This window comes from Pangasianodon hypophthalmus, chromosome 7 (genome assembly GCF_027358585.1).
Source record: "Pangasianodon hypophthalmus isolate fPanHyp1 chromosome 7, fPanHyp1.pri, whole genome shotgun sequence".
NCBI lineage: Eukaryota > Metazoa > Chordata > Actinopteri > Siluriformes > Pangasiidae > Pangasianodon > Pangasianodon hypophthalmus.
In genome coordinates this window covers 15,361,193-15,383,806 of record NC_069716.1, presented here as the reverse complement: position 1 = coordinate 15,383,806, position 22,614 = coordinate 15,361,193, and the positions used below count along the sequence as shown (strand labels likewise).

The 22,614-nt window shown below is 38.8% G+C and overlaps 1 protein-coding gene across 2 annotated transcripts in view; it reads right to left on the bottom strand.

Annotated features, from left to right (window-relative positions):
- Positions 1-5,416: 5,416 nt before the first annotated feature.
- Positions 5,417-22,614, bottom strand: part of cyfip2 (cytoplasmic FMR1 interacting protein 2) — a 38,514-nt gene continuing 21,316 nt past the window's right edge. Inside the window, exons 7-29 of one of the 2 annotated variants that reach the window (XM_026917792.3) lie at positions 22,414-22,510; positions 21,844-21,972; positions 21,623-21,727; positions 21,444-21,532; positions 20,757-20,994; positions 20,281-20,573; positions 18,006-18,153; positions 17,744-17,897; positions 17,407-17,563; positions 16,525-16,621; positions 16,347-16,423; positions 16,125-16,233; positions 15,851-15,970; positions 15,552-15,751; positions 15,375-15,462; positions 14,020-14,163; positions 13,781-13,871; positions 13,337-13,467; positions 10,031-10,103; positions 9,831-9,925; positions 9,450-9,688; positions 9,102-9,249; positions 5,417-7,051 (exon numbers count right to left, since the gene is read on the bottom strand). In XM_026917792.3, coding sequence (XP_026773593.1) covers positions 6,884-7,051; positions 9,102-9,249; positions 9,450-9,688; positions 9,831-9,925; positions 10,031-10,103; positions 13,337-13,467; positions 13,781-13,871; positions 14,020-14,163; positions 15,375-15,462; positions 15,552-15,751; positions 15,851-15,970; positions 16,125-16,233; positions 16,347-16,423; positions 16,525-16,621; positions 17,407-17,563; positions 17,744-17,897; positions 18,006-18,153; positions 20,281-20,573; positions 20,757-20,994; positions 21,444-21,532; positions 21,623-21,727; positions 21,844-21,972; positions 22,414-22,510 — 3,190 coding nt within the window. In that variant the 3' untranslated portion in view covers positions 5,417-6,883. The other variant, XM_026917793.3, reaches the window with a different exon arrangement.

Below are 22,614 nucleotides of genomic sequence, written 5' to 3'. Positions count from 1 at the left end.
TCAAACCACAAGCTTCATTAAGTCTTGCTTGACATCCATAAATTAATGAATAAATGAATGAATAAAAACATCCAGTATAATAAAATGTTCTTCAGAATTCACTTAAAAGGCAAACGATAGAGCATGAGTTTTAATTTCATATGAAAACAAATACAGGGCTCAATGAAACACTGGGCTAAAATTAGAAAATATTTATTATTTTAAAATAATGATTTATTAAGTAAGACATAATGGAATTTTAACTCAAGTGATTTTGAGGTTCTTGTGTCAAAACATGGTTTTTATCCCCCTTATATAGTATATGCACACTTTTACAAAACTGACACCCTCTACCATTTTGCAATGATTTATTATTTATGTGAAGTAAGATAGAGTCCTGGGGTATTAAACAAGGCCAGCAGGACAAGTGCTGCAGCACACTGACCTGCAACAAGAGCAAGATGGAAATAGCTCTCATTACACAGACACCAAACAGGACAAACACACTGGTTTAAAAGGGAAAAAATCTTTAGAACAATTCCTGGACATTTTCAGTAGTCATGAATAATCATAAGTTTAACCAGAAGCACTCAGAAAGCTCTGATTATGTGGGTTTATAACAATAATGACACTATTTGTTATCTATTCTGTTTTAATAATGCTGAATCTGCTGGATGAAGTCTATGTGCACGCGTGCGCTGATAAACCTGGCTGTACAGGCGCATGCGCATTTGAAGGTTATTTATTTTCAGCGCGGAAAAGGAGTGAAATAACGAGCCTGGAATAAGATTATATTATTATATTCTTTGGTTTGTAGACTGTTTGAGGAGAAACAGATCTCGGTTTAACAGCCTCATGTGACAAAGTGTCTTCAGTTGATATTGTTATATTGTTCTAACATGCGAGTGGAGTTATGTCTTTAATTTTACACGAGTGAAGGAAGAAAAAAATGGGGGGAGTCATGAACATTTAAACCTTATTTTTTCTCTACACTACGGAGGCTATTCGTTTTGTGACCGAGAGAGAGAGAGAGAGAGAGAGAGAGAGAGGCAGACAGAGAGAGAAAGACAGAGAAAAGAGAGAGACAGAGGCAGACAGAGAGAGAGAGAGAGAGAGAGAGAGAAAGACGGGGGGGGGGCAGACAGAGAAAGAGAGAGAGAGAAAAGAGAGAGAGAGAGAGAGAGGCAGATAGAGAAAGACGGGGGGCGGCAGACAGACAGGGGGGGCAGACAGAGAGAGAAAGACAGAGAAAAGAGAAAGAGAAAGAGAGAGGCAGATAGAGAGAGAAAGACGGGGGGGCAGACAGAGGGGGGGGGGGGGCAGACAGAGACAGAAAGACAGAGAAAAGAGAAAGAGAGACAGAAAAGAGAGAGAGAGGCAGATAGAGAGAGAAAGACAGAAAAGAGAAAGAGAGAGAGACAGAGAAAAGAGAGAGAGGCAGATAGAGAGAGAAAGACGGGGGGGGGGGGGGGGGGGGGGGCGGGGCAGACAGACATGGGGACGGGGCAGACAGAGAGAGAGAGACAGAGAAAAGAGAGAGAGAGGGCAGATAGATAGATAGATAGATAGATAGATAGATAGATAGAGAGAGAGAGAGAGAGAGAGAGAGAGGCAGGTGCTCAAAGATAAAAAACCAAGGAGAAAAACAAGAGTTTGAAACACAGACTATGGCCATAACCTGCACAACATAAAACTGTGCAGATATACTTTACACTTGAGATAAAAAGCCAGTTCAATAATATTAACTTTAAATTTAAAGTTGATTAATTAACGATTCTTAATTCCAGTTTGTGTTATGAGCATCTGATGAGCATGTAATGATTCATCTTCTTTTCACATTTTCAGCCTTGTGTTCATCCTGACAGGCAGCTGGCGGGTAGACTCGGGGTGGTGGGTGTCATTTTTATTGGAGCAAAGCAAACATTTACTCTGCAGGCTATTTCATCCCTCCCCCAAAACTCATCAGCCTTCACCTAACAATGCCAAACCATACAGCATGCAGCAGCAGTGCAGTGTTGACTGCAGCCAAACAGCGCTGATTTATTACTGCATTATTCTGAGACTTCAGGTTATTCACTCCAGACTTCCCCAAAATGTGCGAGTCAGTTACATTTAAAGTCTTTTTTTATGTACTAATGTACTGGCACCAACAAAGATGCCATGGTTAAAGTCACAGAGATCACATTTTTAATTCTGATCTTTGATGTGAATGTTAACTGACAAATGATTGGCTGATGAGATAACTGCATGAATGTGTGGGTGTACAAATGTTCCTAATACAGCTATCATAAATAAATGACAAAAAAATAGCAAATAGGGGCCCATCCACATCAGCCCTAAATGTGAGCCATAAAAATGTAAGACAAATATAGATGTATTTTACATGTTCCCTAATTTTTAAACTTGTTTTTAATTGTTTTTAAAGAAACATTTTTGGCAGTCAGTAAAAATTTAGTGAGTTACTTAACAAATGAAAAAAGACATTGTGGATGAATCATTTATTGTTCTCCTTCTTTACATTCTGCACCACCAATGCAGTTTCCTGTGGAACTAGTGGAGTATTTCCTCCTGTTCATTTCCTTGATTGGTAGTCTACCAATAGCAAAGTCATCACCTCATGACCATGAACCCAAGTGTGCAGCCTGTAAAAAGTAATCACAAAATAATCAAATAAGCATACAAAAATGAACTGGTACAGCACAAACTTTTCTCTAAATGCTATTACAAACAGGTCTACACACACAGTCTACCTGCAATACATATTTACTGAACCGAAGACAATGTCAGGTCACTCTCCTCATCTTTTTCCTCCTCTTCCATCACCTCCTCTGCATCATCATCATCATCATCATCAAACATTTGCTTATCTAAGATGTCTTTTTCGTCTTTGTCCATGCCCTCATGGTCTTCAGAGTTGCAGCTGCAAGTCCAGAGATCAAGGAAATAATATCAGTAGTATATGAACAATGGATTAATTCATTTTGTGTCATTTTAAAATTGAAATAATTTGACTAAAAATGTGCTCACCTAGGAGTCGATATGTTATAAATCTGACAGAGTTTGCACAATACCGTTTCAATGGGAAAGCGTAATTGCATTGAATGAGCTAAAAAACCCTAAAAAAGTGACTGTATGGGAAAACTAAAACAGTGGAGTTATTCCATAGAGTTATTTATATGTGTAGTTATTGATTTTTTAAAATTCATTTAGCTAGTTATTCCATAGAGTTATAATTGCATCTAATGGTAATGCCAAGAAACGGTAATAGAGGTCGATTTGGGAAAGAATCACGCTGCCCCATGCTCAGGGTAGGGGCATTGGACAGGACAGTTAATGACAGGGTTGCCAGTGTCACTTTTTTAACACCAAATTGGGCTAGTTTAAAAATACTCAACAGCCATGAAAAATTCAAAGTGTAAACTCAGACAGTGTGTCTATGATGTACAGAACCATTTATTTTTGTATATATTATGGAGTGCGTGTGCATCACAGTGACCTTTGTTCCCATGCAAAGGCTGGAAAAAGATGAAAAAGGAGACTCCCTTTTCCATCGCCTGAATTTTCTGTGCTAGTTTCAAGTCTTTTGTGTGGATTTTGAGTTTTTAGTTGGGCTGGAAATTTTTCTGAAGTTTTCCAGCAGCCATAGTTATTGATATTACCTCTTTTGTGTGCACCTTGCACACAATTGCAAGAGGACAAACACAGTTGAACCAACACCTAAAACCATTCAGAATGGGCTACTAGACTATGCTGGATGACTATGTTGTCGACTCTCAGCTGCCTATTACAGGGTTATTCTAAAACTGCACATAGATATCATAAGTCAAGTGAAAGCCTGTTGAGGCTATGTTGTTATTAATGTTGTCCTGTCCGAACAAAATCTATGGTCATGTGCAACTGCTGATCTGAGTACAATAAAGCTTCATTCATATAAAAAATAAATCTTATCTACTAAAACCTACTCATGCAGTTTTAAGTAGACGATAAATGTTAGTTATTTCTCAGAAATGGACATGCTAAACTACACCAGACAATGCTACCTCAGCTCTGCCACATTCCCCATGTCAAATACATATCAGAAAAAATATAAGTACATCACAACTAAGTGGAAAAAATGTCCTTACCTCAGTTTATCCATCTTTCTTTTCAGTCTGTCACGTCCAGGTGCAGTGAGGCAAGTGAAAATTATGCTCCTAACTTTCTGAAGTAGCATCAAATTCCCACCACAAGCAACCAATCAAATAGTTTCCAGCACTGAAATAACAGACACAACACAAAAATAACAGCCATCGATTTCTTCTGGAGCCACAGGATGGTTATTAGCTGTGTGACCTCCACGTCACATGGAACATCTCCTCAAGTGTGCTCACAGACGACTAGCCTCGCTGATTTACCTGCTCAGTCAGTGCATCAGTTTGACGGACATGTTGACAGTGCATACACGCAGGAGTGTGTCGCCTGCACCCAGAAACGGTGCTGTAGATTTGGGAAGAGCTTCACAGGCAAAGGCTGACCTCTGTGCTGATGCAGTGTCATCTCACTGTTGAGTTTAGCTATCTAGTGGAGCAGCACAGCCCTCTGGGACAGGACACACTAGCTTTGTGCCCTACTTTATGCATTTCTGCCTCTTTCACTGTCCATGTTGAGCAGAACTCACAAGCTGTACCACAGAGTTGTACCAGTGGCCCCAAAATGATCCACAAGAACCTGGTTCCCACTGTTACTCTTACTAGTTATTGGGACGCCCTGCTGACCTCCTCCCTGACTTCTTGTTACAGCTGAACGGAGAGGTGTGGCATCCTTGGCCAGATTAACTGCGATACCTTTGAACAGACCCTTTCCGGAAATGGTGTGTGTCCTGCCAAGTGGACCTGGTGTGCTGCTCAGTGTAAAGTGTCTGGAGTTACCTTGTGGCCGAACCCTGGATCCATGCCTAAGCTTATGTCACCCAGGTTTCTGAGTCGGGAATCTGAGCTCGCTGTGATTGACCTAAATACATTTTACTTGCTTAAATTTCACACAAATACATGCAACTCAAATAATTTCAGAAAAACTATGACAGCATAAAACAAAAGTTAATCTCTTCTTACCATGACCCAAAGACAAAATGAGAACAATGTATGGAACATATATGAGTAAAATTAAATACTTGAATTTGCCCTGCACTGCCTGAACAACTCCACTCTCTTTGTTTCCTTACTTTTACAAAACCATCTGCCATTCCACTATTACTGTACATGGAGGAAATAGATGCCAAGTGCAACTAAGCCCTTTGACTGATACATCCTGATGTTCTTGTTCTGCTGCTTTAACATCAAGTACAAGTCATAAGAGAGGTGAGAAGAACATTTAATTTAGTTTTTTTTTTCGTATTTATGATTGTATTAAATTCATTCTCTGGAACAAACATGACATCATTAGTAAATCTCAAGTCAGGTTTCAGTTAGATATTTTTTTTTATTTCATGGAAATACAATGCAATTTTCAATCCATTTGCACAACCATTTGTTGTACATTTCATTATGTTTTTCCTTTTTCTATTTTAAAACACTTGATCACTTGTACAACAATATGAACAAAAATTCATGTCACAATAAGATCCAAGATGACAATAAGTTACACCCGTCATGCCAGCATTTAAAAGCAAAGCCTCAGAATTTTCATTTCATTTTTAATCATTAAACAATTTAAGCCCTCCAAGGCGCAAGGAAAACCGTGTATGTGAACAGAGACTTGGAAAAGGAACCCTTACTTTACTAAGTACTTTAAAAGAGAAAGGTATGTAAAAGATCCTGCACTCAGGAAAGAGATGAGTTCATGAGGATCCACTCACAACAGTAGCTTTAGGTCTTATAATTGCCCTTATGTACAGGAAATGGAAGTTTAAAGGTCATTTTCCCCTAACAACGTGTGCCACGGCATGTGATGGGAAACACCCCGATATCGGATATTTCCTCTAAATGAAATCAAGAGGTATTTTAAAGGAAATCCTTCATCCTCCATTGCAATATAACTTTGAAATTTAGGTTATGTGAGTTCACAATGCTAAACATCTCCACTGGTTACATACACACTTTAAATTAAAACATTGTTATCCCAGACAAGCAGTCCATAAACTGAGACGTTACTAACTGCAACCATTGGTGGGGGTTTGTTTTCTGTAGATTAGGCAAATACTCAAGACATATTACATTATAAAAAATGAACAAGTACCACACCAAATACTTCACTTTGTCTGACATTTAAGATGGAAAATAGAAGATATAATAAGCTTTAAAAACAATTCAGAAAAGCAGAGCTAACTGGGTAATGAAGGAAACTGAACGTGGTGATCTCTTTAAAATGTGTCAAAATATAACAATGATACATAAATATGCAAACTAGATTAACACTATTGTCCATGAACCAGATTCCTCTTGCTCCTATTTCTTTAGGGACATACATTAAAAATTAAAAGGTGAACTTAGTTAAAAGTGGCATTGCAAAAATGGGCTTTACCAATTTTACTATCAGTATGACCAAGTGTAATGATATCAGGAATTAAAAAAAAAAAAACAATAAAAATCACAATAAAAATTTATATATGTGCTCTGGTTAATTTAATAGTTATATTTAAATTTGTTACTTTTTACTTTTACCATAATTTGCCTTGTGTACTACAGGCAGGACCTGGTGTGAAACCTGGAAACTTATTAGGATGTTCAGAATCGAGGCTCAGAGAACAGTGGATAAGGCCTTCAGTTCACTTGAGGATCTAACTTTTGGACAAGTGTGGAGGTATGTCTGCCACTGCTGAAACAGTGGTCGGGAAAACGCTCGTAAATTACCTTTACCTTGTAAGCGCTTAAGTTTGAAAACCAGCCCACACCAGAGGAAAGCGTGTCAGTGGTAGGCTGAGGGGGTTTTAACATGTGGTTGCCAGGGACTGGTGTATAGGAGGCTGGAAACAGCGAACATGCTCGACTGTAGAACTGTCCGTCTCAACAGCCTTCATGTACTTGTTGAGAATGGCAAAGATCTCATTGTTGAGGATCTGGTACTTTCGGATGCGGTCAGCCATTTTCTTCAAGGGCTGAAAATCAAAGGCATGGAAACGTTAGACACTATACTCTGTTGAAAAGTTTCAGCATTTATTCGATTAATTTGGTCAGTCGACTTTGGCTAAACTGTGTTTATATCCTGATAGCTATTGCTGAAACAGATGCTCAGAAAAAAATGTTTCTTTGCATTTGCTCTGAAATCAACTAATAAGGGTTGTATTTTTATGCAAAGGCAAATGTAAAATGTCAGGCATATCACTAATTTGATTGCACATTAGCTGATTTTTTTTTTCTGTTTATGCCAAGTTGCATTTCATGGTTCAGACACATGGAGCTCAGGTGCTTGAGCACCTGCTATATTGCCCCTTGTTGCCCCAGTGCCCTTTCGGAATTTTTTTTAAAGATGTGACTGAGGCTCATATCAAATCAAATAATTATTTAAATAAAAGCCCCGATTGCTGACTGTCAGTTTACATCATGTTACTTGGTGTGTCACTGCAGCTACAACCTCCAAGCCTACATTTGCAATGTGGAGATGGTGAGTTTAGTTTTAGTCTGAACACTTGCTAAGTACATACTACGTGTGTACTTAGAAAGAAAAAGTGTTCCATGCCGTTGCTTTGCAGTTTACTATCTGGCTTTCGTAGCTGGAATTTTAAATCAAAGATGGGCTGTGTTCACATTCACATTTCAGCTTAAAGGTGAATTTGGGCATTTGTGTATTATATTGTTTTTCATTATTCAACATTAAATATTTATCCTTCCTTTTATAGTTAGTACAAAGATGCCTCAGAAAGAAAGAAGGCGAAAAAAGAAAAACGAATGGATCCTGTCCTCTAACAGCCAGAGAGAAGTATGCATTGGAATAATCTAGAAATAATTATAACAATTATATTTATATTTGCACAATTTTATGTAGTGCAGGTTATGCCACATTTGGTGTTTTAAAATCTTGATCCATTTTGTAACTTTAAGCACCTCTCTCTCTCTCTATCTCTCTCTTTGGTCAGAAATGAAAGCACCTGTGCTAAATGTGAACATTCCAAATCTAATCTAATTTTACACACCCGTTAGTTCTGGTCCAGTAATTTGGTTGGACAAACAGTGTTCCAAGAGTGCTAACACTTAGTACAACAACACTGGGACATTTCGCTGTTTGTATCACTCCGCTTGTCTGTGTCTGCTACAAATAAATTGCCTTTCTAGCAATAGTTCATTACATTGAATCTGTTACTACACTTACTACATCCTGTCAGTCTGTCTGTGTTGGCACGGCATCACACAACACTCTATCCAGCTGGAGCTCCTTTGGGAACCATTTAGTTCATGAAGCGAAAATATTTGGCCATATTTTGTCTGAAATGTCAGTTACTTGATATTAATTTCGTGTTTATAGAACCGTGGTATAAAAGCAATATCACACTAGCAACTGTGCTGTTGTACTGAATATCAGCACAGCTGTGATCTGGCTGTAGGGATGAGTGCTGCAGGTAATCATCACTAGAATTTGGTATAACAGCACTTTTGCTTGTACGATATTGCTTACTTATGTCATTAGAAAAAAACAAACAAACAAACAAAAACAGCTAAGCAACCCTTATTTGGAGTTTTGAAACAACAGCAGACTAAATGTTCTTTTTTCTCTACTTACGTGTAAGTATAATGAGAAGTTGATTTGACCACACTGCTCATTACATTTAGGCATACTTTAAAAAAAAAAAAAAAATTGCTGTTGTTTGGTTCTGATTGTTTTCGTGCACTGTTTCTGATGCATAACATAGAGACTGAAGATGGGTGTACAGTTATAAAATGAGACATCGGTAAAGTTGTCTACTGTTAAAGATTTTAAAATAGAACTTTTCTCACAGTTGAGCAATTCGTGTAAATCAAAGGTAATCAAAGAAGTATGCGAGTAATCATTTTCTATTGCTTTTCCATAAAAATGTGAATAACATGACATAATTACCATTAAATATTTTGAAAATATACTGATATTAAATTTTGGGTATATTGCCCACAATATCAACTTAATAACTCCACAAGGTCAGAGAGGACACCTACCATGTACTTGATGATACTTACCACATTCTTGATGATCTCGTCCTTGCCATCCTGTCTCTGGACCTTCAGCAGATGGTAGCAGAAATCAAAGAGGTCGAAGCGCCGCTGCTGGCCCAACAGCACGATGATGGCACAGCCAGCCCAGTTTAGTCCATCCCCAAAACACTGCCTAAACACAAACACAGTTGCACCACAGTATGCTCAGTAGACTCCAACCTAACATTCCTAAAACCTCAATCGCACATAAGATCACTGTAAGAAGTACAGGGTGTATCATGTGGAACACTCACTAATAATGACTTTTAATGCTTAGTTGTTTTTTTTTGGGTTTGTGTCTCTGCCAATGTTATGCTAATTTAAATGACATACTCTGCGGTGAACTCGTGTGTGCCCACTGGGATACAGTAGACAAACTGCATGGCGCTCCAGAGCCGGTGGAACTCCATGCACTCGTCCACGTGCATGACACCGTTGCTGGGTGGTGGTCCACGCCACACGCTGTCTTGCAGAAAGCTGCGGATGCGTGTGAGGATGACCTCGAACATTGACAAGCCGCAGCACAGCCTCTCCTTGGTCAGCAGGTCTCCCTCTCGTGCTATAGCAATTTGCTGTCAGGAAGATTGGCATATAAATACCGTGCACTAAAAACAAGCAGCTTGAATTTTTGTATCACATATTTCACTTTCCATGTCGAGTGACATCACTAATGCCAGACCCATTACAACCTCTGAACAGATGTTTGTGTCTCACCTGTGGAGTGCCAAGTCTCTCAATGAGAGGAACCAAGTGCAGAGGAGCATACTTGGCTTCCAGCCTCTTCATCCTCACCTCCAACCTCTCACCCTCTACAGACCAAGCAACAGCATGGGATAAGGCTCAGCATTCGAAACGGCTTTACTGATCTCAGCAAGAGGAGAGTGTAATTATTCATAATCTGTGTTGTTCTTCACCTTTGATGTAGACTCTGGGGAGAATGTTCTGGAATGGAGCTGCATGAAGGAGGTCACAGACTTCTTCCTGGGACTAAAATGAAAACAAACCACCAGAGAAACCTAGTGAGCAACAAAACTGCTTAACGAAGCAGTTCCTGGTTCCACTGTGAAATTACAGAAACCACACAAACAGCAGTGTAGAAATTGGATGCCATCCAATGATGATATACTGTACATATGATGTAAAATCTGTGTAAATCCTTGGTGCACACAGAGGACAAAACTTGGCTTTAAGCCGTAACTACAGTCCAGCTTTAGAAGTTTTTTTTTTTTTTTGTTGCCACATTTTTGCCAGTTTATTAGATACACCTACCTTATAGTTATACCCACTGATCAGTTTATCAGGTACACCATAGGTCACTGTGTCGTATATAACACAGTAGCCCATCTTTTGCAGTCTCTACACCAGCCATCAGTGTAAAAGAAGTACCACAGGACCATCAATAAGCAGATATTATTTAGACGGTGTTTCACAGTGACAAATACGTAGTAGTTGCATGTTAGTGTGTATGTGGTGATCATACGAGTGGATCAGACACAAATGCTGCTGGAGATTTTAGGCGCTGTATATTCTTACACTTATACATTATTATACACAGACTTTGTCAGTACACCATGCCATGGAGGTGTACAGTTACACCATGCACAATTTGTGTTGATCATCCTCTAACCCCTCCTATGAGGGACCATTTCCACTGATGGTTGGAGTAGAGAGCGGTTGCCAAACTGTACATAGCAGCAGATGGAGTATAGTCAGTAATTATATATTTGCAAAGAGCAACTTTAAGGTAACTCTAAATGTTATCATGGCGGAGTGTATATACAATGTGGGTGTACCTAATAAATTAACAGCTTGGTGTATATCAGCCATACATATTATGTAATGATTAGGTTAGGAAATGCTATTTAATTGTATAGCTTCGGGAATTTGAGCAGTGATTAAAACACACTAACTCTCACAGGCAGGCAGAATCATTAGTTGGTAGATAACAACAAACTTGACTATAACATAACATACAGAATTTATGCAATTGGAGGAAATGGATCCTGGATTAAATTACATGATGTGATTAATTTTAGTGAAATGAGGGCACACTGACTTTGTCATGTCACTTCAAACACAATAATAAACCAAGCAATGAGCAGATTTGTGCCCTGTGCAGAACGGTGTCAATGAGAGATCAGCGTGCAGTGATCGGCTGTCACAAAGTACACTTCAAAAAAAAGATACATTAAACACGGAAACAAAAGGCAAGCATCAGATTAATACAATTGATTGAATAGCAAAGTGCATGAGTGCAAGATCAGTGCATCAGAGCAAGACATTCACGAGCAGCCAGAAAGTGTTCCATACTGCCATGGATTCGGAAGAAGAATTTCTCTTTATTTAGTGGTATGTGGGGCTGGTTTCAAAAATGATCAGCACCGCTGCAATTCATACTTTGTGATACGTGCGCTTGAGAGCATAACAGCAATTAGAGTCTCTAACTGCATTGTCTAACTAGGCTGGAGACCCTTGTAGAGGGATTGGGGTGCACGCCTGTACGCAGAGCCATTATATCGTTAGGTTTGTGCGTGTGGACTTCCAACTTCAATTCAGACCAACTTTCGAACGTGAAGAACCACATAAAATGTGTAAATCTAAAACTAAGATATTTGGGCTCTTTTTTCTATGCTTTATCATCTTTATTTGTTACATACACATTATAGTAAAGTGAAATTCACTTCTTCGCTTTCAGTATTCCAGCTTGTTAAGAATATGGCACCCCTGGAGCAGACAGGGTTTTGGCACTTGCTCAAGGGCCCAGCAGTGACAGCTTGGTGGTGCTGGGGCTTGAACCCCGACCATCTGATCAGTAGCCCAGAGCCTTAACCACCCACTGTGTCACCATTGCCCTAGCTCTGTTTTTCCCTTCTCACTATGTAGAGGGACAGAGTGCTCATGGGTCCAATACCCTAGCAAACTTCCAACTGTTTCCGACATGAATTGTTTTTGTTATGGTTGATCTAAAACGCCTTGCAGTATTGCTCTGTTTCTAGAAAGAATCTTAAGAGATGTGGCAAAATAGTGACCCTCCATGCTACTGAGAAGTAGCAAGATTAATTAAAAATAAATAACATTTATAGCTGCCAACTAAATCTCCTATTGTATGTGCACGATACTGCTTCAATGCTTTTGGTATTTTATTATGTTCTGTCCAAAAATTAGATGTGGTTTTTCATCATTTGGTGAACAAAGCATCCACAAATAGAAATTCATGTTTTTATAATCACCATTGTAAAATAATTGTTGCAACCCTTGTTGAACGACATGAAACTAACTTTGCTTAGTCAGTTGTCTGGGGACCGTGATCACCTTATCGTTGAATCCATGGCAGAATAGGACACCAGGAACAATATGTAAAATGAAACAAAGCGACAGCGACCAGAGACGGTGTGCTATTGGTCTTTGTGTGGTTTTGTTACATGAGTTAGACCTAATTCCTTACCACCTTTGGTTGTTGCCAGCGTGTAATGAGAAATAAAGTTGCGTTTTAGAGGCAGATGGCAGCACTATCTTCTACTGACACATCATTGGCATCCACACAGTAATGAAACACACACACACACAAATTAATCATTGTACACATTGTCCAGGGTGACAATTAAGTACAATGCATCAGGAGAAAATATTGATTTCCAGCTCAAATCAAGGGAAAGAATTACTCAGTACAGGGAATTGGTCCTGTAGGCTGGGAATTTCCCTTTCCATTCAGAGTAGCAGTGTAGTACAGTACTCGTGAAAACCCACTAACAGATGCCAAGAATTTCAGTCTCCTACAAAGCTATAAGAAACTCTCCCACAAAAGAGAATTGACTTTTGTGGAAAAAATGCACAGAGTGCCTAAACCAAAATGTGTCAAACAGACTGTATATTGCAATGAGCCACAGACGGACAGGGAACTTAAAAGGAAGGAAATAGAGACACAGAAACATGACAGGATAGAGCTGAGTGATAAGTAAAAAAAAAAATTATGCATTTTAAAGAAATTCCTATGACACATTTATCATGAAAATATTATACAATAGAAAATCCAGAATTATACACAATATTATATTTCAGTAAAATCTTTATATCTAAAAATAGTAATTTAAAAAAATGCTGTGTAAGATTTAAAAGAAACCTATAATAATAAATATAATAATTTAATATTTTACACAGTCTAGCCTTGAAGCTAACAAACAGGAAACAAAGTGAAATGTACAGAATGTGTAGCTTCCTACCAGTGCTTGCTCAATAAGGAGGCAGAAGAGGATTGCATTGCCAACCTCCCTTAGGCTCTGAAACACATCAGTCTTCAGCTCAGCGTATTCAATTATATCTTTGAGCTGGTGGTGGAAAAACTCCAGGATACCTGAAAACACACATAATAAATAAAATACCACATAAAATACCACATAATAAATAATGAGAACTGTAAAGGACACAAGAAAATGAATTTTAAGAGATCACAAGTCCACAGTAGCTTCTGCTTAAAAAAAACACTGCATTTAAGGAAAACCTTAGAACTACTAACGAGTCTTTAAATTGCTGGCATTCATCTTGATAATCACAGAACCAAAGCAGATTTTCACACTTCGGCTTGTTGGTTGTTATTATTATCGTGAAATTGATGTAGATGAAAAATAAAGATGACAGCTGTAATCGGAGACAGTGAGCCATCTTACCTGGCGATCCATACTCATGGCGAGGCAGACGGCAGATCTTAGGCATCACCTCTATCAGGGTCTTCACATACTGAAGAATGGTGCCCTGGAGCTGAATAGCACAGCAGGAGACACACCGAAATAACATGATGTAGAGTCAAAAATAGACATGGGCCTAATGCAAGCTGCTTATATACAGATAAATTACTATAGATGAGAAAATGATATCCTGTTGACAGTGACTGTTAAATGATCACTACCAAGCTCTTGACAATTTTCAGCAGCTCCTCCATCACTACAGCGATGCCCTGGTAACCAAGGAGACGGCAGATGGTTTTGAAATGCGGGGGACCCACAAAGTTCCTGTAGGAACTGTAGATGTGGGAGTATGCAATGTTCAGAGGCTGTAAACCAGAGAATGACATCATTTCACACATTCCACCTCCTCAAACAGCACATCACATGGAAACAGTTTTATCTGACATAAAAAAAAAAAAAAAATCACATTGCAAAACGAATAGTATATACAGTACTGTGCAAAAGTCTTAGGCACATGCCACATGCCTTCAAAAAATTATGAAATTAACTGTTTCTATATAAAACTACTATAAAGAGCAGTAAACAGTAATAAACTAAAATAAGTCAATATTTGGTGTGACAACCCTTTGCTTTTTAAGACAATACATCAGTAGTCTCAGGTACAATTTGTGCAGTTTTATAAAGAGTTTGAAGAATCTACTACAGTTCTTCTGAAGACTTTGACTGTTGTACTTGCTTCTTGACTTTTGCACACAAAACCCAGCAGCCTTCACTATGCTGTTTGTCTGAAACTGTCTGTTATATGTAATATGTTGCTTTCTTTACTGACATACAAACATTTTTCTGTAACATTTAATTTTTTATTAGCAAAGTAATGTGTGGAAATCTAAAATGTGTTTGTACGGACTCAATAATGCAGAAGTCATAAAATAAACATCTATAACTACATAAAAACTGTACTAAAAAATAGGGTGCCTAAGCCATTTGAACATAGGCATGTAGGTTTTTGCCATATTGAGATATAATGAGTATAATGAAACAGCAGTCAAACATTTATCCAGATATACCTTTTCCTAATTAAGTAATTATTACAAATTATCACTCCAGAAATGAAATGTCTGAGTATAGATGGAGAATTATGGCAGTAATTCAACATACTAGTTAACTTCATATAACTACGTATATTCCTTTAATATTTGTTTTCCTTTTTGTGTTTAGGTGATAAAATCTCACAACCCTATGAACAGTTTTGAAGCTCATTTGACAAAAAAAGGCCATATGACTTGTATAAACTTATATAATTTGATCTAATTTTATCTCATTTTAGTAAACTAGATGCAGTATGCTTCTGAACAGCTTTTTAAACTAGCTTTTTAAACTTATAATTAAAACATAATTAGAAAAATGTATTTATTCAGTCTACCACGGGTAAATTCCTATTATTATACTGATGTTTAGTAATCGCAATTTTTTTTTTGAAACATGAAAACTATGTTTCCAGGGGCTTTAAGGTTTTATTATGCTAAGCATTTTACATAATTGATGTTCATACAGGTGGAACAGTGCTAAAACCTACCTTAGAGCCATACAGGTAGTAAGGCTGAACGTTGGCAGGCTTATCACGCTGAGGCTCTTGGGTAAAGGGAATTGCTGTGCGCACAAACCTGCCCCACAGTATAAAACACAATGAACAGGATAATACAACTGATATATTCATGTATAATTATTATATCCACAGTGAATCTGCACAGACCGGTTGGTGGAGCCATTGTAGCAGTAGTTTGGCAAGAAGTCAAAGTTGAGCTCCCAGAAGACGTGCAGTGTGATGCGGCCATACGGAGCAGACACGTTGTGGTTGGCTTCCCGGAACATGGCGTCAAAGCTGTCCAGGGTCATGTGTTTGGACAACAGCCGATGAGTCAGTCGATTTATTTCCAGCAGCCACTCGAGCTCCTGGAAAATACATACATGCACAGTACAGATGAGAATCATATTGATGCTTTCACAAAACACCATGTGGAATACACTCATTCTTTAGTGCACTGCTTTTACCACTATAGATGTGAGGTCTTCACTCTCAAAGCGGCTGATGGCATGGTCCAGGGATTTGTACATGGCTGCTGAGATCCTCTGAGTGATCAGTCTGTTCAGGTCAATGGAACGACCCAGGAGCTGTGAACACACGTGCACAGGAAAGAACATACGATCTGCCATAGTCAGCAAAACCTTACTTCAATGCCAACAGAACAAGAAAATTTAGATTTAAAGTATTAATATGCTCAAAGGACATGGAAGTTCAACCCCTGTATGTGAACGAAGGCTATACCTGGACATGTCTCTGTTTCAGCAGTGTCTCGTAGCGGTTAGAGGGGGGATAAGGGATAATCACACCATAGTTCTTACATTCTGCCCGGAAGCGCTTGTCCAAGAGAACACTGAGACAAACACATTTACATATTCAAAATAACCGAGTTTAAAGCTTGAATACATATTCAATATTAAACCAGTTGTTGAATCGACAGGTAAATGAGGTATAATGATTGCTCACCTTCCAGCCATCGCTTTATAGTAAGCAAATATTTGATCAGCCAATTTGTATACAAACTGATCAAAACACAGGTTCACCTAGACAAATTGACCATCGTTGATTAATTACAATCTCTGAAATAAAATAGGTTGAAATGTCTAAATTATAATAGCATGCTAAGAAAGATGTAAGACTCTACCTCAGCCTCTATCTCATCGTAGAGGAACTGTTTCTTGAACTTGGTTAGAGCGTAATATCCACTGTCATTATAAAGATCCAAAGGATACAACACATATCTGAAAAAAACCAAACAAAAAAAAACAAACAGTAAAATATGCATTAGAAATACATTAAAAATAAGCATCCTTAATGCCTGCTTTTCACTGCTTCCAACAAATGACAGACGAGAGAGCGGAAGTCATTCATTTTCAGTGCAGAGTTGCAGGGGTGCTAAAGACGTCACAGACTGTCTGTGGGTGAAGAATCTTTGGAAGGCTGTGGATGTGTTGAAGATTTTCATTCTGTGCAGGATGTAACCATGTTACCGGAAGTAATATATTTTCTTTGAAAATACACGCATTTATTTTGCATTTAAAATTCCACATTTTCTTCATATTCATACATCTTTTAGTAAAACAGATGTTATTAATCAAACTGAATAATATGTTTGTTACAAGGCATTTTGTTGTGAAAAGCTAGCCAGCTGGTTAGCTAATTAACAATGCTATAGCTTGGACTCCATACAAATACAGTAGCTACCTTGTTACCACATTTATACACATAAACTCTATATTTGTTGAACTTTTGAAATGAAACTTTTTCACATTTCAAACTACACATTTTATGTAGGCCACAAATATCCATACATTTTCTCTAAGCATCATATTTCGTATTCACGTTTCTATATGTCACATAATAAAGGACAGGGATCTGCCAATGCTAATATTAGTCTCTCTCCCCCAGGCTCGTCTGTGACCGATGACTGTATAACAATGAACAAAATGTAAAGGACTTCCTTTACAGGTATAAGACAGGATGCAAAAACGAAATATGTGAGTGTATGAATGTCTGCAGCACTTACTCCATCATGGAGGGTTCTTTGGTCTCCAGAATATGGTCAGTGAGGATCCAGGGCATGGACATCTCAATGGGGAACTGGATACGACGACCCATGGTGAGCTCCAGGAAGAACTCTCGGAACCAAAGCTGCGACAGGTCACAGCACTGCTGAAGGGCCTCTGAGAATCAATTATGACAAGGGTATTTCATGACTGATATTCAGGAAACCTTTACAGCAATACAGTGTTAAAGAGGCTCTGCATAAAACAAAATGGTATGCAAGGCTGTACATGTACTCTTTTGAGAGCTAGACATACGGGTTTTAATGCTTTTGTATTAGTATGAAAGTGATTTCTCACCACTGAAGTTGAGGAGATGGGTGTAGAAGAAGGAGTGCTTATGGAAGTCCTCTATGGCCTGAACTATTGGGCCATCCAGGCTGCTGCGTAGGGTCTTCTTAGAGCCGCTCTTGTCTGCGATCAGAGACTCAAGCATGGTTCGCACCATGTACAGCTGCAAAGGGGCAAAATCGTTTTAAATAATTCTATAACACTTCTAGACAGCTGTTATGCCATCCATAAGCAGTAGATATGTGAAAAGAATATCTTCAGTGTAACTGACCTGTGTGCTTGAGGGGCCAACTGCACGGCGGGGCACTTTGATATCGAAACCTCCTTTGGGGTCCTTCTCTCCCCTTAGACAAGGGTCATTGGGTGGCTCCCTGCCTCCCTCCCAGTCACAGATGGTCTTCCGAATGGCCTGTAGAACGCTGTGAGCACAAACGGCAATGTTGCAACCATGTGGATGGAAGTCTTGCTCTCATTCAGAGTCATTAAAGAAATTTAGCAAGCACATGGCCATCTTGCACTGAAGCACTGCATTTTATAGTGTATAGTGCTGTATAATGCTTTCCAGTGGATTGTGACAATCTTCAATGTGGATGGATTAACATCTAACTGCTCATGTTTCCTGTCCACCTTTATATTCACTAGTTCATACACAAGAAAGCCAACAAAAGGTCTAACGCTGATTGTAGATGTGGCATTTGCAGGCTACAATCAATTTCCTGGTCTATGGGTCCTTTTCACAACCAAGTATGAAACATGGCAATTTTATTTATATTGGTGTCCCGTTTAAATTTGGTCTCTAAAATGAAGAGACTATGTATCAATATATTGGGTTCACCCTACATACATACATACATATATATATATATATATATATGTATGTATGTGTGGGTGTGTGTGAATATATATATATATATATATATATATATATATATATATATATATATATATATATACATATATATACAGTGGATATAACAAGTCTACACACCCCTGTTAAAATGCCAGGCTTCTGTGATGTAAAAAAATGAGACCAAGATAAATCATTTCAGAACTTTTTCCACCTTTAATATGACCTATACCTTTTCAACTCAACTGAAAATCAAACTGAAATATTTTAGGTTGGGCGAGTAAAGATAAAAAAAACAAAATAATGTGGTTTCATAAGTGTGCACACTCTCTTATAACGTGATGTGGCTGTGTTCAGAATTAAGCAATCACATTCAAACTCATGTTAAATAGGAGTCAGTACACACCTGCCATCATTTAAAGTGCCTCTGATTAACCCCAAATAAAGTTCAGCTGTTCTAGTAGGCTTTTCCTGACATTTTCTTAGTCGCATCTTACAGCAAAAGCCATGGTCCACAGAGAGCTTCCACAGCATCAGAGGGATCTGATTATTAAAAGGTATCAGTCAGGAGAAGGGTTCAAAAGAATTTCCAAGGCATTAGATATACCATGGAACACAGTGAAGACCATCATCATCAAGTGGAGAAAATGTGGCGCAACAGCGACATTACCAAGAACTGGACGTCCCTCCAAAATTAATGAAAAGACGAGAAGAAAACTGCTCAGCGACATTAAAGGAGCTGCAGGAATTTCTGACAAGTACTGGCTGTGTAGTACATGTGACAACAATCTCCCATATTCTTCATATGTCTGGGCTATGGGGTAGGGTGGCAAGACGGAAGCCTTTTCTTACAAAGAAAAACATCCAAGCCCAGCTAAATTTAGCAAAAACACATTTGAAGTCTCCCAAAAGCATGTGGGAAAATGTGTTATGGTCTGATTAAACCAAGGTTGAACTTTTTGGCCATAATTCCAAAAAGTATGTTTGGCGCAAAAAGAACACTGCACATCACCAGAACACCACCATACCCACAGTGAAGCATGGTGGTGGCAGCATCATGCTTTGGGGCTGTTTTTCTTCAGCTGGAATTGGGGCCTTAGACAGTTCCAAATACCAGTCAATACTGGCACAAAACCTTCAGGCTTCTGCTAGAAAGCTGAAGATGAAGAAGAACTTCATCTTTCAGCATGACAACGACCCAAAGCATACATCCAAATCAACAAAAGAATGGCTTCACCAGTTTTGGAATGGCCCAGTCAGAGCCCAGACCTGAATCCGATTGAAAATCTGTGGGGTGATCTGAAGAGGGCCGTGCACAGGAGATGCCCTCGCAATCTGACAGATTTGGAGTGTTTTTGCAATGAAGAGTGGGCGAATACTGCCAAGTCAAGATGTGCCATGCTGATAGACTCACACCCAAAAAGACTGTAATAAAATCAAAAGGTGCTTCAACAAAGTATTAGTTTAAGGGTGTGCACACTTATGCAACCACATTATTTAGTTTTTTTTATCTTTACTCGCCCAACCTAAAAGATTTATATATATATATATATATATATATATATATATATATATATATATAAAAATAATGTATGTCACTGTACTGTAAAAATTACTTACAGACTGAACTGTAGCAGCCACATTCCATTTTCACATTTTCAGAGACATAGCCATGAAAATGGGAACACACTAATCTTACCTGATTAGGACATTCTTCTTCTTGCGCACAGCCTGCCTCAGCGGCTCTCTCAGAGTGACCTGAGCAAAGTCCTGCAGCGCAGCATAGATCGTGTTCCTGATGGCCTGGTTAAACACGCTCTCCATGCGGCCCATCAGCACCTGCAGGCCTTTGATCATGGCAATCACTTCCACCAGGGCAAATTTCTCCTCACTGGTATAGTTATAGCGTGTAGCACGCTCATACTCCTCAGCTGTGCCAGGACAGTCCTTATTGCAGAACTTATCAGTGGGGTGCACGAGTTTCCATGAGTACTGGAATAGGAAGGGAGACAGAAGAGACAAAAAGAGAACAAAAATAAATCCTAAATATAAACCACATAAGAAAGAACTGGCTAGAGACAAAAAAATGCAACTGCTGTATCTATGCTTTAAGGCATGCATGTGCTCTGTGTATCTCTCTCTCACACACACACACACACACACACACTCACTTACCACCTCCATGACATGAGTACTCCACTTGGAGAGGAGCTGCAAACCTCGGAGAGCCAGATCAAACAGCTCCCTGTACTCCTCGTCAGACTTCTGGCTGTCCAAGCCGGAGCCTGTAACCACCTCACTATTACTGTAACGTGCCAACTCTGAGATGAAGCGGATGTGGTCATCTCGGATCTGAACCATCTGCTCACACAGGTTATACTGCGGACTAATACTGCTCTGGGTGCAAGTCCACCTGGGGAGTTAAATGACCAATGAAGAAGATTGAAAAATATGCATCAAGGGGAATATATCATTCCTGTCTGTCCCTAACGAAACTAACACGGATCTCTGAGAAGCACAACAAGCTACTTCTGAAATAAACAGCAGTATGAACTCTTATCAGTACAGAAGATGATCCATTAAAGTAGTGGTGTATAACGAGCACATGTCTTTAACAGAAACAGTAAATTGTAGTATAACAACTTATGTGTATTTGTGAGCTATTAGCACTCCTTTGAATAATGTTTTCAGCACCATCGGCTTTAAGGTTAGCTCTCATGTCAACGTTAACATGCTTGTCTTGCTTGTGAAGAATGCATGCACGCACTGACGACTTTTGTTTCAATAAATGAGTCACTATAAGGGAGCAATGGCATTTAGGATATATTTATTCTTACTCCTTTTAAGAAATTTTGAACTTACTTTGACTTGTTCTCCTCATAATGGGCGCTTGTCTCGATGTACCGAGACAGCTCAATCTGCATGTCACCAAACAGAGGCACGACCTGGAGCTGTGGAGGCATTTCAACACATATTAACAAATTCAACTCAAGAGGCATATTTTTTGAGTGAGTTCTGTTAACTATACATTTCAAACCAACCTTGAAGAACTTGTCGATTTTACTGAGGTTTATTCTCTTCTTGGCATCCAGCTTGTAGATGTTGCTGACGTTTCCATCCATTAAATAAAGCCCAAACCCCATCACCTGTAAGGCAGGGTACAATCACAAATAGGTAAGCACAAATCTCCTCAGCAGCATTTTCCCACAAGATTGATGGGCCACAAAGGGCAGTGGCAGAAGATGAAGGGTAGGCATGGCACCTTGAGCAGCATGTGTTTCTCACTGGGTGTCAAGTACATCTTATTCTCATAGTAGTCCACACAGATGTTAACAATGTCTGCCAGGAGCTCCTCATAGCCAGGGATCACCTCTAGCTGCTGATGCAGACACTGTAAGCAAACAGATCATTAAACCTTTCAGACCTACATTAAGATATCTTTTGCATACTTTTGAACAAACATTGCCAATTTTGATGGTAACAGTATTGTAGTGTATATAGTACTATATTTTATATAAAGTATTGTGTATTCCCAGCAGAACCTCAGCTATGTGACAACTCCTCTACACTTCAATAAAACCTTTGAATAAGACATTCAGGCTGGCTAGAGTTCAACCTACCTGAGGTAGAAGATTAAAACATGAGATTAAACGATCACTCTGGGCATCAGTAACAAAGATAATGGATGAAAACTGATTCATATACAAAATGATAAAGGGAGCAATGTACCAGGTAACAGTTATAGGCAACACACCCCATATTTGCAGTTTCACAAGATAAAAACAGGTCTCAGATCTTATCATGCAAAAGTCTAAAAAAATCTGAAATTTACCTGTGTGATTCTATTGTGATTGGCCAGGAACATGGAAAGGTTTTGGGATTCTTGGATAGACTGTGGGTCAGCCATCTTTCTGAGGAACTGAGCAGCTCTACAAGAATAAAACAGTTACAGGAAAAAATACAGGCTTCCGAATGGCACGAAAGTAATTACCGCTCTAAATCTAAAAATGATTTAGTGCAGGACCATTTCTGT